This window comes from Myotis nattereri (genome assembly GCF_964212035.1).
Source record: "Myotis nattereri genome assembly, chromosome: 7".
Taxonomy (NCBI): domain Eukaryota; kingdom Metazoa; phylum Chordata; class Mammalia; order Chiroptera; family Vespertilionidae; genus Myotis; species Myotis nattereri.
The window spans coordinates 60,962,941-60,990,536 of record NC_138082.1 but is presented as its reverse complement, the minus strand read 5'-3'; the positions used below and the strand labels follow the sequence as shown (position 1 = coordinate 60,990,536).

Sequence of the window (27,596 nt, the reverse complement as noted above, 5' to 3'; positions counted from 1 at the left end):
GCATTATGAAATATTAATATACTTTCTTTGATCTTTTTACAGAGAAAAGCAGGTATTACACTGAGAAAACAGAATGTGGGCATCTAGCATCTCACAGCACAGAACTGCTGCATGAGGGGTGCTTAAAGGTAAAAGTTGACACAAAAACAACTTATTTAGTAAAAGATGTCATTGTTTTCTAATAAATTATATTTATTTACAAAAGGTCTAATTTATATAACTGAAATTCTTTACATCAGAACAATATAGAAACAGAAAACCTGATAATTACAAACACAGAACATAGAAACCTTGTTCCCCTATTACTCACCTTTCAGAACAAGTCTTCGGTTTAGTTGTAGAGGTAAGCAAAAGACCAATACCTACCAAAAAGTTTGCAGGCATAACCAAAGGAAAAGATGTTTATAAATAGCACATTTAGATACCCCAAGGAACAGCATAAAAGGGCATCAAGAAATGGCTTAATTTTAAAAAAATAAAAAGAAGTGGCTTAGTCTGAATCTGATCTGATTAGGCAGTCATTCTGTTTCACAGTCTATGATCGAAAATGGGTGGGGGGAGTTTAGCTAGCTGCCCTGAAATGCAAACATCAACCTTACACCTAGCGCAAATACCATTAAATTAAGTCAGTTATCAATCACTAACAGTGAGATGTCTTTGAACTAGATCCTGCTGAGTCACAAAAGCAGTTTTTATATAGCAAGTTTAAAAAGATTGCAGTTAAGGAATTTAGGTCAGGTAGATAAGTGAAATAAAATGGAGGGCTGGGGGAATGTGAGAGTAACGGGAGCAAAATCTTCTCACTTCCCACCTCACCATTAAGTCGGCTCCAATAACACTGAATAACTGTCATGTCACCATTATTCACTCCTTTGTCAAAAATAGCCTGAAAATATTAGTTCTCAGTTGTAATTTAAATGGGAAGTTTGCTATTGTATCTCTTAGGGTTTTAAAGACCAAGTGATCTAGCTAAATGTTAATTCTTCAAATAAATTATACTTTTGAACTTCTATTATATAACATGAACTTATAATTACAAAGGCAAGTTTCAAATCATTACAGGGGAAGATTTCTTTACTCAAAAATCACATGGAAGCTCTATCTTCTGACAAGCTTTGGAACTTTTCTGAAGTAATGGTTAAAGTTCAGTCACTAAAACTCATGTTCAGCGCACTTCAGTTGTGTATGTGGCTTTAGTCATGGGTTAGTGTGGTTTATTGCAAAGATGCTTTTTCAAGCCCTTTAATACAGATGGTAGGTACCATGTATGCTGGCTGAGTACATCTGTCAACTAATATGTTACATTCATTCAATAGATGCCTACTATGTGCCAGGCACTGTGCTAACCAACAGAATACAGCAGTGAATGAAACTTACATAGGAACTAGACCACCCCTGAAGTCAAAACAATTGAAAACTTAAGAGCAAGGTAAGCATTAATAAGGGAAGTAAGAATTACTAGATTGGTATTCAAAACCATAGAATGAGATAAGCCTATTGTTACAAGCCTATTCCAACAGTTCCATGAAAATCATTCATGATGTTACTTTGTTTCCTTTACGTTAGATCAATGCAGTTTTACCTAGAGAATGTAAAAGAATTAAAATCTACGTCATACTGAGAGAGATACATCCCTAAGGGAAAAGTCTCAAATTTAAGATATGTGCTTTGCCTCATTTTGCTTTTAGAAATGTTTTAGTTATTTACTTTTATAAATCACACAATAATACTTAAATATCCTATAAACTTTAAAAACAGCATTCATTACTCTTCTCTGGGTACTATTTGATTAGAAACCATTCTCCTAAATACATCTAGGTTAAAAAAAAAATCGTCATATAAAAGGGGCTCCCTCTTTTTTGATGCAAAAATTAAAGTGGCTACCTAGTCAACACTCAATTGACCATACCAGAAGCATCTAAGGCTAATGCTTCTTACAAAGCCCTTTGGTAACCAGGTGAAAACTGGACCTTCTTTCCAGAAAAAATGTACACAAATGTTCCAGGAGATTTTAGTCTCTTCACTATGAATTAAGACTGCCTTACTCTATCTAGGCCAGAGGGAAGAACGTCCGGCCCGAAGGCCTCCTAAGGCCTATGAAATCATTTGGTCTGGCCCTGCCAAGGCATTAGGGGTAAGCTAATTAAATGTTTGGCCAAATATAGCGGGCTAATTTTTAAGTTGATAATTTTGTATGGCCCTCAAATGATGTTATAAATATTCAAATGTCCTTGGCAGGAAAAAGGTTCCCCACCCATGATTTCTAGGCCAATGGTCGGCAAACTCATTAGTCAGCAGAGCCAAATATCAACAGTACGATTGAAATTTCTTTAGAGAGCCAAATTTTTTAACCTTAAACTATATAGGTAGGTACATTGTTATTAACATAACTAGGGTCTCCTAAGGCTTAGGAAGAGCCACACTCAAGGGGCCAAAGAGCCGCATGTGGCTTGCAAGCCGCAGTTTGCCGACAACGGATCTAGGCCAATCCTTTTCATTTTATAGTATTATGGGGTCCAATTAGCAAAGTTATAACATTTTGATTATTTTCAGGTTTACTGGGAGGGATAAAAAGTATTTTTGTTGAAAAACATGAATAACCTATATGCTGAAGCTACTTTTGGGTAATAAAAAAAAATCATCACTATGTTTAAAAAAAAATGTGGGACTTTTATTTGAAAATAATTTAAGAACGCTTGGGAAAAGTACAATGAATTCTTCATCCTTGGCTGACTCAATTAACTTTTCACATAAATTCAATTTTCCCACATAGGGATTATAGACTGGGAGAAAATAAAAACACCAAGTATTTGAAGTTCCTATTTTGACTATTATATTAAATGTATTAGTGAATTTAATCCAATAATTCATTACTATTGAGGGAAGATGAACCCTCAACATTTGCCTTACTATGAGAATTAAAAATATACATTCCCCTTATGTGAAAAGAAAAATGCTTTCCTGCTTGAACACATTTGTTCAAACCCTACTCAAACTGTTTCAACATCAAGTCTAATTGCAAGACATTTCAGCTTTTACAACCTATATCTTTAATCTAACTGGTTAAAAACATTCACAGAACTCTAGCTTTAACAAAAGCTTCCCATCATCTGTGCTTTCAGACTGGACAATATCTTTCTAGCAACTAAATCTCTTTTGATGGGATAATCAAAGGGTAGTAAGACAAGGATTTTACTTTAATAACATCTTTTTAACGAGGATGTTGTATTTAGAGATGTAATTTGTTCACTAGTTTTGTTTTTAGGTTAAATAATTTTCATGGGTGAACTATTGGGAAACGTGAATTTGTATTGTCTTATAGGGATTTGAGGTTGTGACAGACAGAAGTGCAGAAATTTATTTTGAGGACATGCTAAAACACATCAATAGCTTTTTATTTAAATAGAAAAATCAAAACTTTAAAGTTGTACTTAAAAATCATTCATAGAATTAAAACATTTTACAGATTCTAAATTCTCTTGTGAAACATCACTAGTATTTCTGCCAATATCATATGCTTATATTAAAGATCCTACCACTTCCTGTCAAGTGTTAGACATGATGTCAAGTGTTAGGCATGATTGGCAATATTAACTATCATTAAAATGGGACCTCTGAAAATTAAGTCTAGGTGAATCCCTGATTAATAAGTAAGTTATGTTTTGGTTCTAATATGCAAAAGGAGACTCAAGCAAGCAACTTGGTTACTTCCCATTTTCTAAAAATAATGGTCCTCATTTTCTACAAAGTCATGTCATATTTCACAGCAGAAAAATGTCTTGGCAGGGAGAAGTTTAGAAACAACACCCTCTTCCCCTTATTTTTGAAGCATTCAACAGTGAACAGATTTAACTAAAATAGGGAGCAGAGATGGGAGTCATCCTGATTAGTCCCACTTTTCAAATTCACTAGGATGATAAAGAAAAAAAAATAAAATGAACCTTTTGTTCTTTTAAATCCCAACATGAAATAGGATCAACCAATCCTAAGATAATACCAAAGACTATATGCTAAAATTTACTATTAAAAAAATAAAAATAAAAATCCAGCACTGAAGAAATATAGTATAAATTACATTACCAACCCTGGAAAGTTAGCAGGTATTCTAACTTTTTTAAAAATATATTTTTATTGATTTCAGAGAGGGAGAGACAGAAACATCAATGATGAGAATCATTGATGGGCTGCCTCCTGCATGCCCCCCACTGGGGAACAAGCCCAAAACCTGGGCATATGCCCTTGACTGGAATCAAACCCAGGACCCTTCAGTCCGCAGGCCAACACTCAATCCACTGAGCCAAACCAGCCAGGCAAAGTATTCTAACTTTAAACCACTGCCTCTCTAAAGTATCCCATAGCAATTTGTAGATCAAAAACAAATATAGGGGCCTCAAATGCACTGATTCTAATTTAAAAAGAAAGTGACTTAGCTGTGTGGGCAAGAGGAAGCAAAAATTTCAGGGATTTAGTTTATCTTTAAATTATACAATTTTTTTTAGAGCTGAACAGTTTACATAGAAATAAATACTAGTACACACTAGAAGAGAAGGTTTAATAATTGATAAAAATGTACAAAAATATTCAAATCAGAAATGCTTTAGAATGTGTATCATGAAGTCAATACTTCTCAGTGAGTAGGGAAGGTAAAAGACTTCCTCAATGAAAAAAGCAAGAGAAAGGTCCGATAAAAAAAAAAAAAAAAACAACTGTTAAAATGTTTAAGTCAACATTGATTTTTGTTTTAGACAAGGATATTGCATCTATCACTTAAAAGTTGGTGGCACATTCTTTAGTAGGTCCTTAAGGCAATATATTTAAACTAATTTACAATTTGATTTAATGTTAATTTTTAAAACATCACCTCAAAATAATGCCCTCACAATAGCCTTTTTAAAATGTATTCAGATGTTGCATAAAAAATAATGGTGGCTTTATTATAGCAGTGCTCACTAGCACCACTATAGTTAAGGGTCTACCAGGTTTCCATTAAGAACACCTATTTGTGGGTTCACCAGAAAAGATCAGATTAGTTTCAACCAGTTGGGTAGTGCACAAAAAAGCAATTTTATCAGTTGCTGGTGCTTTTTTTTGTACGACTAAGTATCAAAAAAGTTTCCTATCTTCAAAATCCAACTTCCATAAAGAAAATGCTATCACCTCAATGACTTAGACTTTAGAAGAAAGTAGAGACATCTGCAGTTATTGGTAAATTGCCACCTTTAATCCACCCTGCAGTGCCCTATGAAAGGGTCACAGGAAAACAGTTATGACCGTATGAAAATATGATTCTTAATACAGAATCAAAAGTTATTTTCAATTTCCTTTGCTTTTATAAAGTCCACAATAACAATACTTAAATGCACTTTTTTTTTCTGTGATATAATTAAAACCCAGTGTTATTTCAACTGAACTTAAAATAGAGTCCCTGGTCTGAATTAGACTTTAAATCATACTGTAAACATATATTTGGTATAATTTATTGATCATCATCCAGTTGCTCCAAAAGGGTCCTTCTGCGCTTTTCCAATTCTCCTTCACTCAGTTCACTGCCAGAAGTATCCCAATTACCCTGAAAAGACATTGAATACAATTACATTTCATGGTAGTACTCAAATAAGGTTAAGTAGTAATGAACTTTTGAAAAAGGAATTCAAAATGAATTCTCTTTCACAGAAACATCACATAGTTTAAAGACTTACTACCTCTTTCCCAAGAGCCTATCAATGGGTTGCTAACTAAGCATATATGTGCCTTGGTTATATTAGGGGAGGTCCTTAACTTAGAACGAGATTTTTACATGTTGTTTTTACTTAATATACAAGTAATATACAACATTGATATACAAGTTGGGAACAATGGTACATACATTTCTTTTCCTTCCTCTTACATAACTGATTATGAGATCATCCCGTTTCCATTTAATGGAAGTCAGGGGTTCATTTCCTAGGCACTATATTCCTTGCTAACTTTGCATATTCTAAGTTGCCTTAAGAGCGTTTTATATTACAAAAAAATACGCTTCACGCCAACATTCATGAGCAGCACAAGACTTAAGCTGAAGAAAATATTCAAAAAATAATAATGCATTATTTGTGAGAAATAATCTTTGAAAAGTGGATAGTTCACCTGTCTTCTTCCCCTTCAGTGATTTCGTTTAACCTACTGAAGGTTAAGGAAGAATAAATTGTTAAAAGCTGCTAATAGGTCTAGAGGAAACATTCATTTTTCACCAAGGATGTGCATCAGATTCACCAGTGCAGCTTTTTAAAAAGCAAAGCCAAAAAAACCCTCCACCCTATATAGCAAATTAATCAGAATATCCGGAGGGAGAGCCAGGCTTGTCTACAAAACTGAAACCCTCCACTGGTAAATCCGAAGCATTACCCTTGCTAAGCCCCTAGAATTCGTGGAAGGAATGGAAAGGATGAGAAGGTTTGTGTTATTGTGCTGTCATTCATACATATGTGCGCGCACACGTATATGGGAAAATAAGGATTCATTTGATATTAAAATATCAATTTTGGCTTGTAGTCCCTTCCTATCCATTTGCCCTCACACCTCTTTCTCCATGATTTCCAAAGGTTACTAGAATGCTACCTTTTGAAACCAGATTTACAAACGATGATAACTGAATATTTAGAGGAAGGACACTTAATTTGAGTCTCTTTATATTCCTTAAAAAATCAGGTATAAAATGTCCAGTGGCACTTCTTAGAATGCAAAGACAGAAAACCATATCCTCCTTTATTTTTTTTACTTAAGTTCTCTTTTATTATCATTTTAAATCCTCACCCAAGAAAAACAGATCAGTTGTTTTCTAAATGTGCCCTGGGGATCGAATCCAGAACCCAGATTAGGATTCAAACCAGCAACCTTTAGGTGCACAGGACAACACTCAACCAACCGAGTCACTCTGGCCGGGATTTATCTTCTTAGTGAGTTAACAGAGCATTACATAGCCTTTAATTATTTATTTTTTTTAAGGAATGTAAAACTTATGACCACATACACTAGAAAACTATTCTTGTGTGAAAGTTAACTGAACTTTCATTGTTTTCTTTAAACGCTCTCATAGTTTAACCATTGTCTCCATTTCTGCATTTTGAAAATATAGGTATGAAATAATTCTAAGTACTTACAGAAGAATCCTTTCCAGTCTTTTTCTTAGGTGATTTGTGTTTTGATTCTGATCTTTGTCTAGTTCTGTCCTTTTCACTTTCCCGGTCTTTTTCTTTCTTATCCTTCTCTCGCTCAGCATCTGACTCTGGAGAGTCCTGTATAAAAACCCACGTGTAACAGAGTATGTGTGCCCAGAGTGGTAAAATTTAAATTGTTAAGCTCAAGGATTAAGGATAAGGATGAAGGCATACCTGATTGGAGTATATATTATGAAAATGTGTGCAGATTTTACATTTTACACAAACCCAATACAACATTACTTATTTAGTTATGTAAGATGCTGTGATTAGCTCAATCACATATTAGGTTGATAGCTTGCCTAAACAAGCAGTCCTTCATTAGATATGCACAAATTCAAGTGAGCAGCATGAAAACAATCTCCTTCAACAGGTCTCTGGTAACACCCAGGCCCTATTATTTTTAAAAAGCCTCCTAGATTTACCTAAGATTAAATGGTTCTCAACAACAGCTGTAATATGTACACAGACTACAAAGACATGTCTTTCTCTAAGATTACTTTAAAAAATCAGACTGGGAATCTTAACATTGGTGTGTATATTTTATTTTTCCTCAGAGCTCACCAAAAGATCTTAATGGAAGATGAAGATCAACTGTAAAACTCTTGAACTTAGGGGCCCACCTAAACTGTGTTGGTCTGCACAGGACTAGACAGAAAAAGGCTCTACTGCCACTGAGGAAATTAAGGGTAAAAGCCTAATGTAAAAATGAAAAGCTTGCTTACAGATTTATGTCTCCTCTTCTTGCTTTTCTTCTTATGTTTTTTAGACTTCTTGTAACTTCTCTCTAAGCAACATGTAAAGGAAAAGGTGTCAGGATTTGACCACATCCAAGTGTCAATGATTTTAATCAAGTTAAAAGATATGCCTACCAGACTCTGCACTAGAAGAATGTTCTGAAGCAGAACGAGACTCTGATCGCTGTCTTTTTTTCTTTGTATGGCTGTCGTCGTCATCTGAATCTGACCCCTACACAATACAAATAATTTTATTCATAATGATGCTAAACAAATGTTTCAATACACTTACAATGCCATCTAATAAACTTCCTTACCGATCGAGAGCGGGAACGTTTCCTGTGGTGTTTTTTAGATTTTTTAGAATGTTTTTTGTTCTTTGAATGATGATGTTGACATTCATGCTACAGGGGTAAAAGAGAAATATTCAAAAGTTTACATGTACTTTGGACAGTACATCATAAAGAATTTTTAAAAGCTATTCGTTATAATTCGAATTATAATTAACCTCCATGTAGATATCTAAACACAATAGTGTTAAAAAATATTAATAGTTTTTGTAGGAATCGTAGTGTATGGGTTAGTAGGGATAACTGTACACTCCAGAAAGGTATAATTTTCAGAACAGTTACACTACTTTCTGTTAAGACAATTAAATATACATTTGAAAATCTTGCTTAAATGTTGATTCTAGTGCAGGATTTCTACTGATGGGGTCTGAGGTTCTGTATTTCACAAAAGCTCCCAAGTTAATAGAGATAATGCTAGTCTGAAACACTTTGAGTAGAAAAGATCTAGAGGCAGCTGGGAAACAACAGAGTACATGTGGGTATGTTAACAGAGCAAACTCTTGTCAACATTGATAGACATCAAGAACATTAAATACAATGAACCAGTCAACGTAAGTGACTTGCTATGTCCGAGGACTATACAACACTATAATGAATATGTGTCAGCTTTTAGCTTACTGTAAAGTATCAGTCTGTCTCTGTAACTGGCAGCATAGCATGTCTGTTAAAAGTATTGACTCTTTAGTCAAACAGCCTGTGTTGGAATCCCTGAAAATTACTTTATTTCTCCTTGCCTCATTTTACTCCTCACACTATGAAGTTACAGGTGAGTAAATTAATATATTTAGTATTTGTCTAACAATTAGAACAGCAATGGCCCATATAGGCATCAAATTATTATTTAATAATTATTGGTCAATTTAGCATATTTACTACATACAAGTACCTATCTGAAATACCCTTATTCAGCTAACAGAGTAATTTTATCAATACCCATTCTAACAAAACTTTTATCACTATATTTAAAACCTCTCCCTGAGTTTTTAAGACATCTAATAATATAGTATAATATTTGAAATATATGCTTGAATCTTTTAAAACAGATAGAAAATAGTTTTTAAGTTTTCTTTGGGTTTACTAGTCAATTGATATGGCTGCTAAGTTTGTGAAACACTGTAAAAATATGAAACAAATAGTCTCCACAAACAAATCTTTACATTCCCATGCAAGCTATTTGTTTCACTTAAAAGCTACATTTGCATAACAATGGTTTAATTTAAGAAACATACTTGTTATTCTGAATTCCTTAACTTTTATTTATAATTTTACATATAGTTTGTATTTCAGCCAGTTATGAAAATATTAAAATTACCTCAAGCACATGCATAAAATCTTTAAATATTCGTTTTCTTTCAGACTCTAGAGTTATGTCCTCAAATGCCGGCTCTTTTACAAATCTCTCCCGGATCTGAAAAATTTGCATATACAATAAATATATTAATACCAAGAAAATGATACCAATATGACTAAAAGGAAACAATAGAAGTGAAAACTGCGACAGCCCAGTCCCCTCCAAGTCTATTAAATTTTTTCCTTTACTCTAAAATCTATACCATTTTAAACAAATATTCCTAACTGCAGTCACAGCTGACTTTATCCTTTTAACCTAGCCTCAATATATGTAATATATTCTACAAATAACTTCAGCGTATTTTTGTGACTACAAAATGAAAGGAACTAAAAAGTATTCTTATCTTCAATTGTAAAGGAAACAGTTCATTAGGAAAAATTTACAAATATACATACATCTTCCCAGACAGCATCCAATTCTATAGGGGGAGCAGCTTGTTTCAACATACTCTTAAATGCAGATTCTTTTCGTTTCATCTTTCGAGCCTCCTCTTTTTCTCTTTCACGTTCACGGGCTTCTGCCTTTTCTAGTAACTTTTAGAAAATCATTTAATCAGTTACCATGGTACAATAATTTTTGTTAATTGAAATAACCCATTATTCTTAACTTAAGTATTCTCCCATCATTTATAAGGCAAGGTGCAATTTATAACACTGGTAATTTGAGCAAAGAAAAATTAACATCAGCTCATCACCTAAACACATTATTTTACCTTACCCTGAAAGGCTAACTAACTACTTTATGAAACCCTACTCATATTCTATTCTAGGAGCCTACAATTGAAGTACTTTTCCCCTAAATACATTAAAAACTGTACTATTAAACTTATTTATAAGAGACCATAACTTACACTATTAAAAGCCAATTTAATATTTCCGGCATCTAATGTGGTTGATCTTTTAGTTGAACTGATTATTGCCACAAAATCTTCAAAAGTAGTATTTACTTCAACTATAAATCCTTTATCCTAAAAAACAGAAATCTTGTTAATAAAGTGTATAAAAGGAACAGAGAATAATTTTTAAGATATCCCAGTCTATATACGTATACTATTTACCTTTAGAATATCTTTTATTATCTTCTTCTCATCATGATAACGTGCTTTAAGATCCTCAACATAAAACTTGAAAAGGTCAAGTGCAGTTGATCCTAATGAAAAAACTAAAGAAGTCAAAAGCTAGCTCTAACCAAAGAGCTGCAATTATTATTTTTGTTTATAAAACAAAATAAAATGCCCCCTCCCTCATTTCCCAACACAACCCACCTTCCCCTCTGGCCCATTCTAACTACTATCAAAACCAAGTTAGGAAAGAAAAGAATCTCACCAGGCTGACCAAGCATGTTAGTGAATCTGATGTCAGAACTAATTGTTGGATACAATTCCATCCAAGAAGACATAGAATGTAGTTGTCCGTGTTCATGCAATTCATCTAAAAATATCTGGGGGGAAAATTTTTTAGACCATTAACAACAACAACAAAAACCCCCCATTATACTGAAATCATCTCTAAAGACATTAGAAAAATATTACATAACATGAACACACATGTTAAAAACACATCAATACTTAAAACTCTTTGACCAATGTTATCCCAAACATGCTTAGGTGCAAAGAATACTTGGCTCCTTGATGAAAGTAGCAGCTTTTAGGCAAAAGTATTTTGTACTTCTGAGAAAAGGATCTCTGAAAAGCTACATTATCTTTCTAGGCTTCACTTTACTGTCCTATAAGATGGAACATCATTTCCAGTTAAAAAAATATGTAATATAAAGATAAAAGTTAACTCAATATATTAGATATTATCTATTTCAAATGATGGTGCTAAAGTATATGTACGCATGTTTCCTATAAAATAATACTTTTTGTTTTAAGACACAGTGACTGATATATTCTGGGGTGTTTGTTTTTTTTTAATTTTCTTAGCAAATGTGGACTTAAGAGGAGGACATATAATTTTACCAAAGTAATACAGAGTATTTTTGGGAACTAGGACTCAAAACCTATTTCCTTCTATGTTACTACCTTAATTCTAAATCTTTATATGCTCATCCCAATTTCTCTTCTTTCTCCTTTTATACTACTTGCTGACTTTCAAGGCAACATATTAGGACTTCAACAATTTCCACATTTCCCGCTTCCCTAAATCTCTAGGGGGTTTAATCCTATAAATAAATGTTCCTAAAGAACGAAGACCCAAAATTCTGCTCCTAAAATTCCAAACCCTGTAGTGCTCAATATAGTAGCCACTGGTCAAATGTAGCTTCTAAGTTCATAAAATGTGGCTGAATTGAGTTGTGCAATCAGTGTATAATATACAATGACTTTGAAGACTCAGTTCCAAAAAAAATGTCAAAATTATAATATTGGGTGGAATAAAAGCTTACTAAAATAATTAAAAAATAATAAAATTTAAAATCACATGTAATATATAAATTTTTTATTGGACAGCATTGTCTTGAATAATACCAGAGAGCTATAACTCCACTTCTCTTCATAGAATAAGCATGTCCATACAGTCTTATATTTCCAACATTCGTTTCTCAAACTTAGTATCTATCCTTTTTACCTATCCTTTCTACAATATAAATGGAATCCTTATCTTAACCCAACCCTCTTGTGTGATCACTGAGTTCCTCACTTGCTCCCTCTTTTGCATTCCTAAGATAGCTCGAAACCACCTTCAACAATGCTCTCTAGAATCTCAGAATCTGCTTCACTCCATCATACCTGCTTTGTTAGTATTACTGTTTCACTTCCAGATTGCTAAGATCTGATGGTCATAGAATTTTGATATTGAATCCATTTCAATAGTGAATCCCTAACCTGAGTGAAAATTACAATCACCTGAGAATTAAAAAAAAAAAAGGATTAAAAGCCAGATATTTGTAATTTTACTTCTTCAAGATCACTCGATGACTCTGACTTGAATTCAGGTTTAAAAACTATTAGGCTAAAAGTGTATGGCTCTACTCCTTGTATTTACTAACCCTGTCTTGGATGGTGGGCAGGAGCTTGGTCTTTACATTATAGGAAGCAAGTGCGTTAAAGATGGCTGAGTCTGACACTTCTTCCCTTAGAAGGGAGGTTCCCAACATAGGCACTCACTGCCTCAGAGCCAGGTGAATATTTCCCCCCTTATCTCCTTCCTTCTTTTTGTCTTCTTATATATTGCTCATAATGAAACTATTCATATGTATATGCTTGAATTCCATACTTTCTAAGATTTTGAGAAATACCTCTATCATTCAATTCTTTCTTCATTCTCTCTCTTGACTGATTTCTCTTACTCAAAGCCATTCTCTTAACCCTGAGCTTACTAAAACTCACCATATCATCAAAATATCTGCAAGAATGGTCTAATTTTGCCTCATTTACCTTTAAGGTATTTGGAAACCCTTTAACTTTCCCTACCATGCTGATAGCCACTAAACACCTTAAATTGTACACCTAATGGTATTCTTTCAGTTTTATTTCATAACAGGTCCCTCAGCCTGGCCTGCTGATCCCGCCGAAACCGGCTTTCTGACACGCCCCCAAGGGGTCCCAGATTGTGAGAGGGCGCAGGCCAGGCTGAGGGACCCCACTGGTGCATGATCTGGGCCGGGGAGGGACTCGGGAGGTTGGCCAGCCGGGTAGGGACCTTGGGAGGGCTCCAGGGCGTGTCTGGCCCATCTCGTTCAGTCCCAATTGGCAGGACCCCAGCAGCAAGCTAACCTACCAGTCAGAGCATCTCCACCCTGGTGGTCAATGCACATCATAGTGACTGGTCGACTGTTTGCCCCTTGGTGGTGAACAGTCATAGCGAGTTACCTTTGCACAGTGGTCAGCAAACTGCGGCCCCTTGACTGTGGCTCTTCCACAAAATACCACATGCAGGTGCGCACGTACAGTGCGATTGAAACTTCATGGCCACACTCAAGGGGCCAAAGAACCGCGTGTGGCTCGCGAGCCGCAGTTTGCCGACCACTGCCTTAGCATATCATTAGCATATTATCATTTGATTGGTTGAACGGCTGACCGGACACTTAGCATATTAGGCTTTTAATATATAGGATTCTTAATATTTGCTACTTTTGGTGGGTTCCTTTACTCCAGCGGTTCCTCAAAGAATTACTTAAAAGACTGGTAAAAACCACAGATTGTTGGGCCCCACCCCCAAAATTTGATTCAGAGTCAGTAGGTGTGGTGTGGAGTTTGAGAATCTGCATATCTGTAATGTCCCAGGTGATTGATGCTATTCATCTGAGTACCAAGCTTTGAGGACCACTGCTCTATCTTAAAAACTTCGCCTTAGCTTCTGAGACACTACACATTCCCCTGGTTCTCTTTAAAGCTCCTGATTATTCCTTTTCACTCTTGATATAAATTCAAATACCAGTTTTATGACTTACAAAAGGCAGAGATTCCTTGTCATAAATGTCACAAATATTTATTATTACCTGACTGGCCAATGAATACTCAGTAAAATGACAGTCATCATTATAATCATTATTATTGAAAACTAGAGGCCCGATGCATGAATTCGTGCACAGGTGGGGTCCCTCTGGGTGGCCTGCAGGGATCGGGCAGAAACCCACAGACCAATGCTGCCTGCATGTGCCTGCCGTGGGCTTGCGCCCAATCAGTCCTGATCAGGAGAGGCTTGTGCTGCTGCAGCAGTGCTCGCCAGCCATGAGCCCTGCGTCTGGCACCCTCCCAAGGGGAGTGGCCTGTGGGATCGAACTGAAACCGGCTCTCTGACATCCCCCAAGGGGTCCCAGATTGCGAGAGGGCACATGCCAGGCCGAGGGACCCCACTGGTGCACGACTGGGCTGGGGAGGGACCAGGGAAGGGCTCCAGGGTGTGTCTGGCCCATCTCACTCGGTGCCCAGCAGCAAGCTAACGTACTGGACTGTGAATCTTCCCCCTGGTGGTCAGTGCATGTCATAGCGAGCAGGTGAGCAGCCTTAGCATATCATTAGCATATTATGCTTTGATTGGTTGTTCTGTTGTTTGGTCTATTTGCATATTACCCTTTTCTTATATAGGATGTTCTTTACATTCATGATTATTTTTTAAATATCAATTTTCTAATTTATTTTACTGATGTTCTAAATATACCTTTTAACAGGTAATGTAATGACAGAAAAATTACTGAGCTGAATATCTGAAGCAAAAACAACATGCTAACACCAGTTATAGCAATAGTAATCAGAACCCATGCCAGATACATACCAATCTGTTTAAAGCCATATTTTAGGCTTAGCTAGAAGACCCATGTGGCCGTTACATTAGGATTTCTCCTGCACATTCTCCAGTCCCAGTACTGACACTATATATTCTATTCTATTTTTTGTAACCCAGATTTCCTTATTTTTATTATACTACAGGCCTGGTGCATGAAATTTGTGCACGGGTAGGTTCCACAGGCCTGACTGGCGATTAGGGCCGATCTGTGGGGTGACTGGCAGGGCGATCAGGCCCCCCCCCCCCCGCCCCCACTGGCACCTGCCTTGGACAGCCTGGGGCCTGCAGGCAGCTTCTGCATTGAGCGTCTGCCCCCTGGTGGTCAGTGCTCATCAAAGTAACTGGTCATTCCACCAGTTGGGTTATTTGCACATTAGTCTTTTATTATATTCTATTAGAGGCCCAGTGCACGAATTCATGCACAGGCAGTTGTGTGTCTGGCTGGCCCAGCCCCAATTGGGGTGGATCGGGGCCAGGCCTGTCAGGAGGAAGAGATGGTGGGAGGTTGGCTGGCCAGTCTGCCCTGATCGTGGCCCCATCAGGGCTGGGCCGGATGGGGGGAGGGGCCGTAGGGGGTTGGCCAGAGGACCCCGACCCCAGTTGGGGTGGGGGTGGGGCTGATTAGGGGATGGGGCCGGCCATGGGGAGGGGCTGAGGGCCGACCAGCCCCGCCCCAGATTGGGGTGGGGGAGGCCAATCGGGGGCCAGCAGCTTGGGGAAATGACCATGGTTGGTTGGCCAGCCAGTCCTGCCCCTGATCAGAGTCGGGAGGCCAATCTGGAGTGAGGCTGGGTGGGGGTAGGGGCCGCAGGCAGTTGGCTGGTTGGCCCTGCCCTGTTCGGGGTGGGGGGCTGATCTGGTGTGGGGCTGGGTTGGGGGAGAGGCTGCAGAAGGTTGGACGCCCGACCCCACCCCCTATTGGGCAGGGCAATCGGGGCAGGGCCTGCCAGTAGAGGGTCCACGGGGGAGTTGGCCAGCTGCCCCACACTCGACCGGGGTGGGAAAGGCCAATCAGGGGCAGAGCTGGCTGGGGTGAGGGGCCCTGGGAGGTTGGCCGCTGGCCCCAGTCCCCGATCGTGGGTGTCATAGCGGCTAGTCGTTCCGGTCGTTGGCTTTTTATATATATAGATTATTACTTTATCATACAGGTCTCCTTAGTTTAAACTATTGCAAAACCTTCATAAGAGCCATGAAAACTCAATCAATGGTTGCAGAAGAGTATTAACTGACTTTCTAAAAATCTGTCTACCCCTTCTTCCTGGGCACATGGCTGATTATTTAAAATCTAGGTTTTATAGCCTCCTTTGTAACTAGTTTCGGCCAAGTGACTAAATTCTTAGCAAATGAATATTAAGGAGAACTTATACATTACTAGATTTAAAAGGAACTGCCCTCTTAACTTACTTAGTTAACTTTTATCAGGAGGTGGGAGAGGGAGCGGGAAAGGAGAGGAGAACAGTGAGGAAAGAAAGAGACAAAGTGTGTCCTAGATTCTCATTCAGAGCAGCTGAGTTCAGATTCAGCAGCTCCATGGACCTGAGGGAGGACTGAACCCAATACTGAGATTATGTTTTCTTCTCTGACTGATAATTCTCTGGAAAACATGATTTGGGGGGTGGGGGTGGGGTGAGCAGAGGTGCTGTTGAGTGTAATTTTGTCTTTACAGTAGCTGTCTAAAGTACTTTTTACAATTCTATATAATAAAAGCCCAGCGATCCTACAGCGGAACTACAGAACAACCAGCGGGAGCACCGCTCAGAGGGCAGGTCCACAGCCGCTTGGCTGACTGGGATGAACACCTGCTCCCGCAGTAGGCCGATCCCCACAGGCGACGCCTGGCACCAGTGCACAAATCCTGTGCACTGGGCCTCTAGTATGTTTAATAATCAGTACTTTAAAAAGCAGTGGTATCGCTATAAAATGGGTATTGAAGTTCTAGAGTCTGGGATGTGAAGTTGAGGTTGTATTGCATTGTTTACCACCTATAAGTAAAATCTAATCTGGGAAACCCAGGAAGGCTTGTAGACACCCTGCCACAGTGGCCAGGGCCACCACCAGAAAGACACAGAGAGACCCACAGGGGCTGGGATAGCCTCTGTTTCCATTTCTAATAGGATACAGTATTGTTTTAAATAAGGAGCCATACTTTTGGAAAAAAGTTTGAGATATGAGTGTGATTTCTAATTGTATCAGACATTAATGTTTTAAAGCTATAATGAAGTTTAATATTTCCTCTTTTTTGTTTTTCATTTATTTTAACTGTTCTTTTATCTATTAAATTGTTGTATGTGGATGGGGAAGTTTTGTTTGTCTTGTTAACATTTGTTTCTCTAACAAGAAAATTATATATTAAACAAACAGGTAAAAACAAACAAACCAACAAGAACAAAAGGACTAGCCTTCCAACTTAGATGTGATCATGGGAACAAGGTTAAGGCAATTTCAAAGTATGGGCCGTGCTTTACTACCACCTAAAAACTTATTAGAAATTCAAATTCTCCGAACCCACCCAGAATTACCAAATCAAACTCTGATGGTAAGGCTCAATAATCTGTGTTTTTAAAAATCCTCTAAATGATCCCCTGGGAAACCACTAACAAGACACAGAAATCCATCAAGAGTAGTAAATTGTAAAGTTTTTATGGAATGAAAACGAAAATAATGTTATTAACTGTGACATTTAAGATGGTTAGTGACCTTTGGCATGGTGGCCCAAGCTTTTTAAAAAGCTTGCTAGATGATTCTGATGTACACTAAGTTTTGAGAATCACTGGCTTAGGGCATCGCAATGTGTCCTACCCTAGACCAAACAACTGTTATTTTATTTTTTGTTAATCTTTACCCAATAGTATTTTTCCTTTGATTTTTAGAGAGAGTGGAAGGGGTGGGGAGAGACACACATCACATCAATTGGTTGCCTTCTGCATGGGACTGGGGATCGAGCCTGTAACCGAGGCAAGTGCCCTTGACTGGGAATCGAATCCGACACCCTTCAGTCCACAGGCCGATGTTCTATTCACTGAGCCAAACTGGCTAGGGCGAGACAACTGTTATTTTAAGAAACAGACATATTTAAGCTACTGTAACTTAGCATTTATACTTGTACAGTGTTTAATGGAAGTGACCCTGTATTTAAGACTGCAGATTCAAATTTTGGCTCTACTATTCAATAGTTGAATTTAGGCACGTCACTTCCCCTGTCTTAGATAATTTCCTCCTATCTATATAAGTGGACATAAAAATAGTACCTACTCTTATACAAGGCCGGCATAAAAATTAAGAAATTTAAATTTATAATGTTTAAGCAGTAAGCAATCAATTAATGCTAACTGCTATCATTATAATTCACTGCTAATATTCTTCATTAATGAGAGAATAAAAGGTGGTACATGAAGATGAAAATGAAATACTAACCTATGTAAGGAATATGTAATTTCTGCTCCTATGTATAGCATTTTAGAATTACAGCCTATCCCCTAAACATTACCACAGCATTCCCCACAATTCTCTAGAGCTTAAAAACCAACTAATACCAATGATTCAGCACATATAATTTGTTTTCAGTCTTCCCTCATCCCATTTCTCTTTCCCAAATAAAACCTTATCTATCAGCGTGCTCCTTAAATACCAAATCTGTTACAGCCTTCCATATTCCGCTGGACTAAAATGGCTGGTTTCCTTAAATGGGTTCATAACTAATTGTAGAACTTAAAGAGTTAATTGTGTATGAACACTTCACAAAGCCTATATTAGTGATCTGGGATCAGGTGTCTCAAAATAGTTTGTAGTATTGTTGCTCACTATAAAATTAAGCTAGAAAGATTTTTAAAATACCTGAAAAGATTCTCTATTTTTACGCTGTCGTCGCCTTTCTCTCAGCAAACTCTTCTGTTTTTCTTCTTCCTCCTCCTTTTCTAAAGCCCGAATGTGTTCTTCAAAGCAAATTAATGCATCTTCTTTATCCATGTCTAGAGTTTTTTTCAGTTAAAAAAATTAAAATATCAAATGTTAGGAAAACAATTTAATTATTTGCATTAACTTTATGAATTTCAAATTCACCTTTCCAAAATACTTGTACTGTAACTCAAATATGACTTGTAATCATCTAAATGGGTAACATTTAAGGAAAATACCAAAAAAGACTTCATCAAAAGATACCCTGCATCTGAGGATTAAAGAAAGACTATGCACATGATCCAATAATGAAAACAAAAATATTAGAAAATTTGTCAGCAGTATCAGAATTATCCAAGGAACTTTTCAAAGTGCAGAGTTCTAGGCCCTACCCCAAATCTCCGAAAGTATGGTATTCAGAGGTTAATAAAAAACAAAAAACAAAACTTTAGCCCTAACCGGTTTGGCTCAGCATCAGCCTGCGGACTAAAGGGTCCCAGGTTTGATTCTGGTCAAGGGCATGTACCTTGGTTGTGGGCACATCCCCAGTAGAGGGTGTGCAGGAGGCAGCTGATCTATGTTTCTCTCTCATCAATGTTTCTAACTCTTTATCTCTCTCCCTTCCTCTCTGTAAAAAAACCAATAAAATATATATATATTTTTAAAAAAACAACTTTAAAAAACAACTAGGTAGTAAAGACAGAACTTGGGAAAACTTAATGTAAGATAATGCTAATACATTTTTTTGGCGTTTTGCAAACTTTTAGAGCTATTAATTTAAGAAGATAGCATGAGCCCTAGCTGGCTTGGGTTGGCCTGCAGACTGAAGGGTCCTAGGTTCGATTCCAGTCAAGGGCACATGCTTGGGTTGCGGGCTGGATCCCCAGTAGGGGGTATGCAGGAGGCAGCCGATCAATGATTCTCTCTCATCATTAATGTTTCTATCTATCTCTCCCTCTCCATTCCTCTCTGAAATCAATAAAAATATTTCTTTTTTAAAAAAGAAGAAAGCATGAATAAAATGTGGTAATTTGGTTCATACGAAGTGACACAAGACAATTTCATGTTTGATGAATGATAAGCATATTTCAAGGATTATCTGATAAAGTTAACTTCAGATTTTTGTCCTAAATTGCAAAAATATCCTATTTGGAAACAAAACATCTTTTCACAAATGAACTGACAATTGTCTAAAATTCAATTAATGGTCTCATTAAGAAAGTAAGAATTCTTTGCTGCTCGACAACCTTTTAAAAACTGTTTCCTCCCACTTAGTCATTATGCTTACTCTGTAATTCCTCATCTTCTGCAAAAGTTGGATTATCCATCAAATACTGCTGGGCTTCAGACCAAGTAGTAGAATATGTTACATTAGCCATGTTGTCAAGTATGTTTTTTAAGGCTTCCCAATTTCTTTTTCGCAACTGCTTTGCTTGCTCCTAAATCAAAAGTATGAATAAATTTTTGAAGTTTAAAGGAAGTATGATATTTGAACTCCAATTAGTAAATGTTTCTTTACATTCTAACTGATGACCAAATTTCAATACTCATTTACTTTGAATATCAACATTATTTACCTTTCCAATGCTCTGGCCTAGCTGCTTGGCTTGGTATCTATTTTCAATTTTTTCATCTCTCTTCTACAGCCAAAATCTGGATAACATGACTCTCTCCTCCCTCCAATAAATGTCTCTTCCTATTAAAACTATGTTCTACAAAGCTAGTTACTGCTGACAAATCATACAATGAACAAATGCTAAGGTCTTCAACCACTTCCAGCTATGACCAAAGTTTTATTTATACTACATATCTGGAAGTCTCTTGAAGACTGGATAATATACAATTTAGTGCATAAAATAGTCATAAGCAAAAAAGAGGTATTTTAAAACACTATCATAAATACATTTTAGTGGAAACCATTACATGCTAGTGGCCTGGTGCACGAAATTCGTGTACTCGGGTGGGTGGGGAGGTCCCCCCAGCCTGGTCTGTGCCATCACAGTGCGGGAGCCCCGTGATCCATCGCCCCAAAGAGGTTGGTCTCGCCCACCCATCCGGGGCTCCTCAATGGATTGCCCCAAAGAGGTAGGCCGGAGCCGGGGGTCCTGCCTCAGTCTGCACGGAGCCGCAGGACCCCCAGGCCTCGCTGGGCCCCAGGCCTCCTGGTGATAGATTGTGATGGTATGACCAAGTCCCCGACGCTTCAACACCCCACCCACCTGCACCTGCTGTGCACGCAGCCTGCTGATCGTTCATTACGCATGAGTGTCCCGACCATTTGCATATTACCCTTTTATTAGTATAGATTACTGCCCTTCTTATAAAAGAATCATAAGTGCAAGCACCATAAGCAGAAACAGAGTATTTTTTAAACCCAATGAGCTAAAAAGAAAAAGTGTCTTCTCTCTCCAAGTAAGTATAAAACAGCCAGTTAATGACAATTCAAACAATAGGTAAGTCTATATTTTCTATGTTCACATCAGTACTTACAGAAGCTATACATTTCAAACCTAACTTCTAATAAATAGGTATGCTGCACCACATAAACTGGATAAACAACCAACCAAAATGAACATGATATAAAGTAACTATTAATCAGAATGAAGAAACATCTTGTTTTATCTATAAACACCAGTAAGAGTGAATTATACCTTTTCTTTTTTTGAAAGAAAGAATAAAACATCTTCATAGATTTCAAGACGATCACGCTCTGATATTGCATTCCAGACTTCCATCTCACCAAACATTTGCTCTGCTTTTCTGTTCAAAAAAATTAAATGTTACTCTATATCATACAATAAAAATTAATCTCTGGCCATTTTGACTTTATACTAAATTTAAAACCACCATATGAACACTCTTTACCACTCTAAATTCATGATTGTATTATAAAGGAAAACTTTTGAATAATTAAGAATAAAATAGCTTAGGACTCCTTAGAGACAAAGGAGTTAATTCTAAATGAGCAATGTTTTGTAGTCAAAACTATCTCTTTTACTTAGGGTAGCTAGAGACACTATCAAACTGCCCATGGGACTAAATGATAGACTTCAAAAAGTTATCAAGCCCTAGCTGGTTTGGCTCAGTGGATAGAGCGTTGGCCTGCGGACTGACGGGTCCCAGTTCGATTCCAGTCAGGGGCACATGCCTGGGTTGCCGGCTCGATCCCCAGTGGGGGGCAACGCAGGAGGCAGCAGATCAATGATTCTCTCTCCCTCTCCTTTCCGAAATAAAAAAAATAAATAAATAAAAAAAAGTTATCAGATGCCTTGGCCGGTGGTTCAGTTTGTGGAAGGGTCGTCCAGTACACAAAAAGGTTGTGCGGGGTTTGATCCCTGGTCAGGCAGAATATGGGAGAGGATAAAAAAAAAAAGTTGTCAGGAATTTAGCTAACCCACAAAATAGTACTAATTAAAGAAATAAAGAGTCTTTCACTAAGGCTCTTCTAGAAAACAGAAAAATAAGGAAGCACATAGGGAAAATACACTTAATAGCTAACTACATGTTAATATTGAATTACCTAGTTTTAAAAAAATAAAGCACTCTAAAATCAAGAATGCTACACAAATACAATTTTTCAAAATGCAATAGTTAATGAAAATAGCCTGTTTCCTTCCACAAATACCAAAAATTTCAATTCTTACATTAAGTAGGAGTCAAGCTTTAAATATTAAATCACGTCTTTCTCTCCTTTTTGTTTTAGATCCCTAATCAATAACTCAATGAGTCTGTAAGTTAAATTCTACTAAATTTAACTACTGATTTGGTATGTACCTAATAAAAAAGTCATAAGCAAAAACCGCCATGCTTACAAATTATCTCATTTTATTTAATGAGCATCTACTTTAGAAAAGTTAATGCACTTGGCAAAAAGTCAGACACGAACAGTGCAGTAAATACATACTATGCATCACTAAAAACTCTTACTTGTATCTGGTTGTGGAGGTCATTTTCTCGTGATTTTCAAGAAAACGCTGAAAGGATTCCTTAGCCTCTTTGTATTTCGATCTTGCTTCTTCTTTTTCTTCTTTCTCTGTCTGAACTTTATAGGCATTAAAGGCCTGCTTTTTTTCACTCAACTTTGCTAAAGCACTAACAGAAAAATGTCACAGAGTAAAATGAAGACAGAATGATCAAATGTTAGTGCTTTCAAAAACAAAACAATTGATTTTAGTCACAAATTAAGAACATTTCAGTAAGATATTAAAGATAACAAATGATTACAGAAAATAATTTCTTTCAAAATAATTCTAATTTCATCTATAGCACAGTACTCAAATTGTACAACAAGCCTCTTTTTTGGCTTTTTAGTTCATATCACACATGGAACAACTCTATTCTTAGCATCCAAAATAACAGAAAGATAATGGGAGTAGAAAGTTACATTGCTTTACACAATTTTGAATTTTCTAGGCTTGCTATGCTCCAAGTACAAAGCAAATTAAAAAAAAAAAAATCAAAGTATTACCTGTATCGTGGATCATTAATAATCATTTTCATAGCTTGCTCCCATGAAGCATTAGATGGTACCCGCTGAAAACCATTTAATAAGAAATTAGAATTTCACACAAATATCGTAAAAGTTATACAACAGAGAACAAAGTATAATACTCACTGCAAACAGCAAGCACTTCCTTTGCATTTTTTTTTAAAGGTCTAAAAAACTTTCTTACTGAAGCAAGGCAAATCTGGGTAATGATATACTATACACTAAAAAGAAAACTGAAACTGAAACTGAGCATGAATACTTTCTCTTAAAACTATTGACTGAATAAAAAACCTTACAAAAGATATTGAGGTGAAAGGTACTGGTGTACCTTTGCACACAATAGTTTTTGTGGGCTTTTATTTTGGTTAAAGTCAGATTTGCAAAAAATGTTCTTCAAAAAAAGGGACAAATTTAGTTCATTTTCAATAAAGGTATCATAGTATGGATTACAATGAAGAGTAGCTTCATTTATTAGACAATTATTAGATCATATAAAAATCTATAATGCAAATACCTTTTCTTTCAATAACTCCTTAAATGCTTGCTTTGCCTCCTCCTTTGTATTCCAAGTATATGTTTTTTTTGCTGGTTGGCTTTCGTCCTCTTCTTTCTTGGGAGTAAAACTAGAGAGAAATTTAAACATGTTATTTATAACTTAAATAAACATTTGCTTCATTTAGAAAAATTTAGATCTTCAATGTTGAGCTAAAATTTGACAATTTTTGAATAATGTCTCCAATATGAAACCCACATACTTACCTAAACATAAAGAAATAAAGGCAATATAAAAGTTTGTGTAAAACACTCAGTTATTAAGACTGCAAAAAGGCCAAAATAAAAATTTAATTACACTAAAATACTGGTTCCACTAGTTAACAACTTCTAAATGACTTACAAATCTTATTCAATGCCTTCATTTGAGTGCTATAACAACTAAGAATTTGAGCAAGCATGACAAAATATAAAAGAAGGAGATCAATCTAAATCGGGGTTGGCAAATCCCTGGGCCAAATCCAGCCTGCTTCCTGTTTCTGTAAATATAGCTTTACTAGAACACAATCATGCTCATGAGTTTACATATTGTTTATGGCTGATTGTGTGCTATCACAGAAGTGAGTCACTGTGACAGACTTTAGAACTACAAAACCCAAAGTACTTACTCTTAGACAGTTTTTTGTTGTTTTTTTTGTTTTTTTTTTTTGGGGGGGGGGTCTTTATGAAATGAAAGGTTATAAAATGCAAACATTTCTTTTTATATAAAAAAAGATAATTTAGGAGAAAAAGCTTCAAGTAGAATGCTTAGGGAAAGATAATGGAGTACATACTAACAAAAAAATACAAATATATTCACACTCTAAATATTTGAAAGAAAAAAAGCAGGAACTAATTGTTAGCATTATGAAAAACAAATTATTGTGAAAAAAATACAGTAAGTACAAAATGATATGTGAAAGAACGTTATTCCAAGCTTAAATGTTTCTGAGAAGAACACTTAAAACTTATGTATATGTTAATAAAATAATATCTCATCATTCAACATGCTATGGAGGTGTCTCATATACATGTACACATTTTAAATGCAGAGAATAAGGGCAGGATGATATAAATAAAATATAAAAATAATTTTTATGCCTTCAAACATACCATATATTCTTTTATGACTCCTAAGTATCAGAAAAGTTATAAAGCTATTTTCACTTTGAGATATGTACTTAAGAAAAACAAAACCTTTACAAAAATGGGTAGGGAAATGAAAGCAATATGCTTAAATATTAACATGGGTGATCATGTTTCAAACTTGACACCATGGTTAACTTTTTTTTTTATGTAGGTATCATTAAAGTAAAAAAGCACAGCACAAGGTTCCTTTTTATAACTGTATAAAGCATCATTATATGAAATATTACTAATCATAGGGTATGCAAATACTTGCAAACTTTTGCTGCATTAAGTTGTACTAATTTAACCTCACTAACAGTTTTCTTACATCTTGCTTATGTTACCTTTTTTTACCTACTTGAGTGTTATCTTTATTTTTTGCCTACTTGATTTTTGTTTGTTCAATATCAAACTATAGCAAACTTCACTGCAATGCCATGCTAAGCCACATTTGAGATTGAGGCAAAAGAAAATCAGCATTACTGATCTTTACTTAAAATTTTCCTATTTTATTAATCACGGACTGTTGCACTGATTGTTTTAAAATACTGCACCACAATAGATCTTGATGATTAAAGTTCTGGGCAACCTTTTAAATATGTTTCTCATACTAAGAAGTTCTGCTTCTTAAAATTCTGTGGATTAGTTTTACAAGAGTTTGAAAGCATGAGCATGGCCCAAGAAAATTCAGCCTCAAAAGTGATCTAATATTTAAAGGCTTATACTTTGATTCCCCCAAAATTAACACTTAATGGCCAATGACTAAACTGGCAATTTGTCTGGTACTGATTTGCAAAAGACAAGGTACTAAACTTACTCAGCTACAGTTTCCTTAGATGTTTCTTCTCCAGCATTACTGTCAACATTTTGATCCTGAACAGCAGGGGTAGTAGTAAGTTGTGCTTGTTCTTCAGTTGAAATGGTTACTGTGTTTTCATTATCTACAACAGTAGCAACAATTGAAGTAACTTCAGGCTCAGGTACAACAGGAACAGTTCCACCGACAGTATTAGCAGAGGTGGAGGCACTGGCGTTGGCTGCAGCAGCAGCTGCTGCAGCAGCTGCAGCAGCTGCAACAACAGCAGCTGCCGCTTCTGCAGCAGCCATGGTGCTCATTGTGGAAGGAATTTCTGTTGTAGGAACTGGGGCTGTTGATGCTGTGGTGCATTCTTCTTGCTTACTATGTATTTAAAAAAAGAGAAAACTGGTTATTTCAATACTAATAATCACAAAGCCAAATAAAGGTAGTGTTTAATTATCATACAATCAAATGAATAAGAGAAACTCTTAAAAGGGAAAAAAGGCAGTGCTGCCAAACTGTTAAGCCATTTAAAATAATTAAAACCACAGAATGAAACCGGATTACTCTGATTTAATTCAGCAAACATTCACGAAAATGTATGATAGGCACTCAGGCAACTCTGCATTTCCAAAAGCCTAATAATTGTTTTCATTTACAAAATGCCCTATCAGATTGTATCATGCCATAAAATTTGATCTATATCATAAATTTCCATACACTCTTTAGATTTTACTCATTAAAAGAAAAACCTGAATAAAGGAAGATATCTATATCTATAAAATACTTCATCCATTCCCAAATTAACTTAAACAAAATTTTGGAGTTTTCTATAACACAATCTTAATGATAAATGATGTAGTCTAAATTCAAACAATCACTGTCTAGTAAAGCATCACTAGTGTACTTTGAGTAAATACCCCTCTCCAACCCTCAAATTCTCCAAAGACACCAAACCATAAGTCCTAACATGTTAATATTATTTACACTGTTAAAACAAAATTATAGGAGATATCACATTTCTAAATACGTACTGATATATAAAATTTGCTTACCTGCTTTCTTCAGCTTTGATCATTGCTATTAAAGAGAAAAAAGAAAAGTTACATACTAGTTTTTAAATACAATCACTGAAAAAAAAACTTTAAAGGAGATAAAGTTTCATACAGTAAGATTTAACTTATTATATATGTACATATATAAAATCACCACTTTTACTGAGCAAGTGCTTGCTCCAAAGTCCCAGGGCAACAATTAAAGAATAAAGACAAACTTAAAGAGCAGTTTTTAAGAAAGCTTTTCCCCACACTGCTGCTTTCCCAAAGATTGCTAGCTACTGCAAAAACTCCCTGAAATAAAACAGTACTTTCCCCAGGGGTAAAACTATTTGTTATTTCTTAAAGATATCAAATTCAAAACACGATCAAATTCATGTTATGAAATTCCAGCACATATATACTAGCATTGACAGGTAGATAATTATGCACACCAACTATATGTAGTAGGGTTATATCAGAAATGAGCTTCATATTTCTACCATCAATAAACTTCGAGCCTACCTACAGTATTATTAGCCAATGCTAGTACAGAAATTTAAATTGAGCTGTAAAGATTAGCAACTCAATGCTCCAGCTTTTATTCTGGTTAAGGTAACATTTTTTTGTAGTGGTAACAAAAATATCTTAGCATCATTAGGGAATGAGGTGCTCTATGTAAATAACATAAACCTAGCTCTATGAAAATAGAGGGTGTCCCAAGAAAATGTATACACACTTTGAATAATTATAAAGGTAGTGTTTACTAAAATACATTTCATTTTCAAAATATAATAGAATCAACTGTTAAAGAGTGTATGCATTTTTTTAGGACACCCTGTATTTTAAGAACTGTATC

General features: G+C 36.1%; 2 protein-coding genes across 5 annotated transcripts in view; one reads left to right on the top strand and one right to left on the bottom strand.

Annotated features, from left to right (window-relative positions):
* FMNL2 (formin like 2) overlaps positions 1 to 8,258 on the top strand; it is a 323,355-nt gene extending 315,097 nt beyond the window's left edge. Inside the window, exons 28-30 of the mRNA XM_081095526.1 lie at positions 43 to 128; positions 1,317 to 1,429; positions 7,754 to 8,258. The gene's annotated coding sequence lies outside the window, so the exon portion shown is untranslated. The remainder of the gene's footprint in view (positions 1 to 42; positions 129 to 1,316; positions 1,430 to 7,753) is intronic.
* The window catches only part of PRPF40A (pre-mRNA processing factor 40 homolog A), a gene marked incomplete at its 5' end in the record, with an annotated part of 58,564 nt that continues 35,501 nt past the window's right edge, over positions 4,534 to 27,596 (bottom strand). For 3 of the 4 annotated variants that reach the window (XM_081095530.1, XM_081095528.1, XM_081095529.1), the window contains 18 exons: positions 4,534 to 5,569; positions 7,140 to 7,274; positions 7,922 to 7,983; positions 8,069 to 8,165; positions 8,251 to 8,337; positions 9,596 to 9,691; positions 10,030 to 10,167; positions 10,485 to 10,601; positions 10,692 to 10,795; positions 10,960 to 11,074; positions 18,697 to 18,830; positions 20,045 to 20,195; positions 21,408 to 21,516; positions 22,684 to 22,848; positions 23,225 to 23,289; positions 23,760 to 23,868; positions 25,722 to 26,084; positions 26,759 to 26,783. In XM_081095530.1, coding sequence (XP_080951656.1) covers positions 5,477 to 5,569; positions 7,140 to 7,274; positions 7,922 to 7,983; positions 8,069 to 8,165; positions 8,251 to 8,337; positions 9,596 to 9,691; positions 10,030 to 10,167; positions 10,485 to 10,601; positions 10,692 to 10,795; positions 10,960 to 11,074; positions 18,697 to 18,830; positions 20,045 to 20,195; positions 21,408 to 21,516; positions 22,684 to 22,848; positions 23,225 to 23,289; positions 23,760 to 23,868; positions 25,722 to 26,084; positions 26,759 to 26,783 — 2,165 coding nt within the window. In that variant the 3' untranslated portion in view covers positions 4,534 to 5,476. The remainder of the gene's footprint in view (positions 5,570 to 7,139; positions 7,275 to 7,921; positions 7,984 to 8,068; positions 8,166 to 8,250; positions 8,338 to 9,595; positions 9,692 to 10,029; positions 10,168 to 10,484; positions 10,602 to 10,691; positions 10,796 to 10,959; positions 11,075 to 18,696; positions 18,831 to 20,044; positions 20,196 to 21,407; positions 21,517 to 22,683; positions 22,849 to 23,224; positions 23,290 to 23,759; positions 23,869 to 25,721; positions 26,085 to 26,758; positions 26,784 to 27,596) is intronic. The other variant, XM_081095527.1, reaches the window with a different exon arrangement.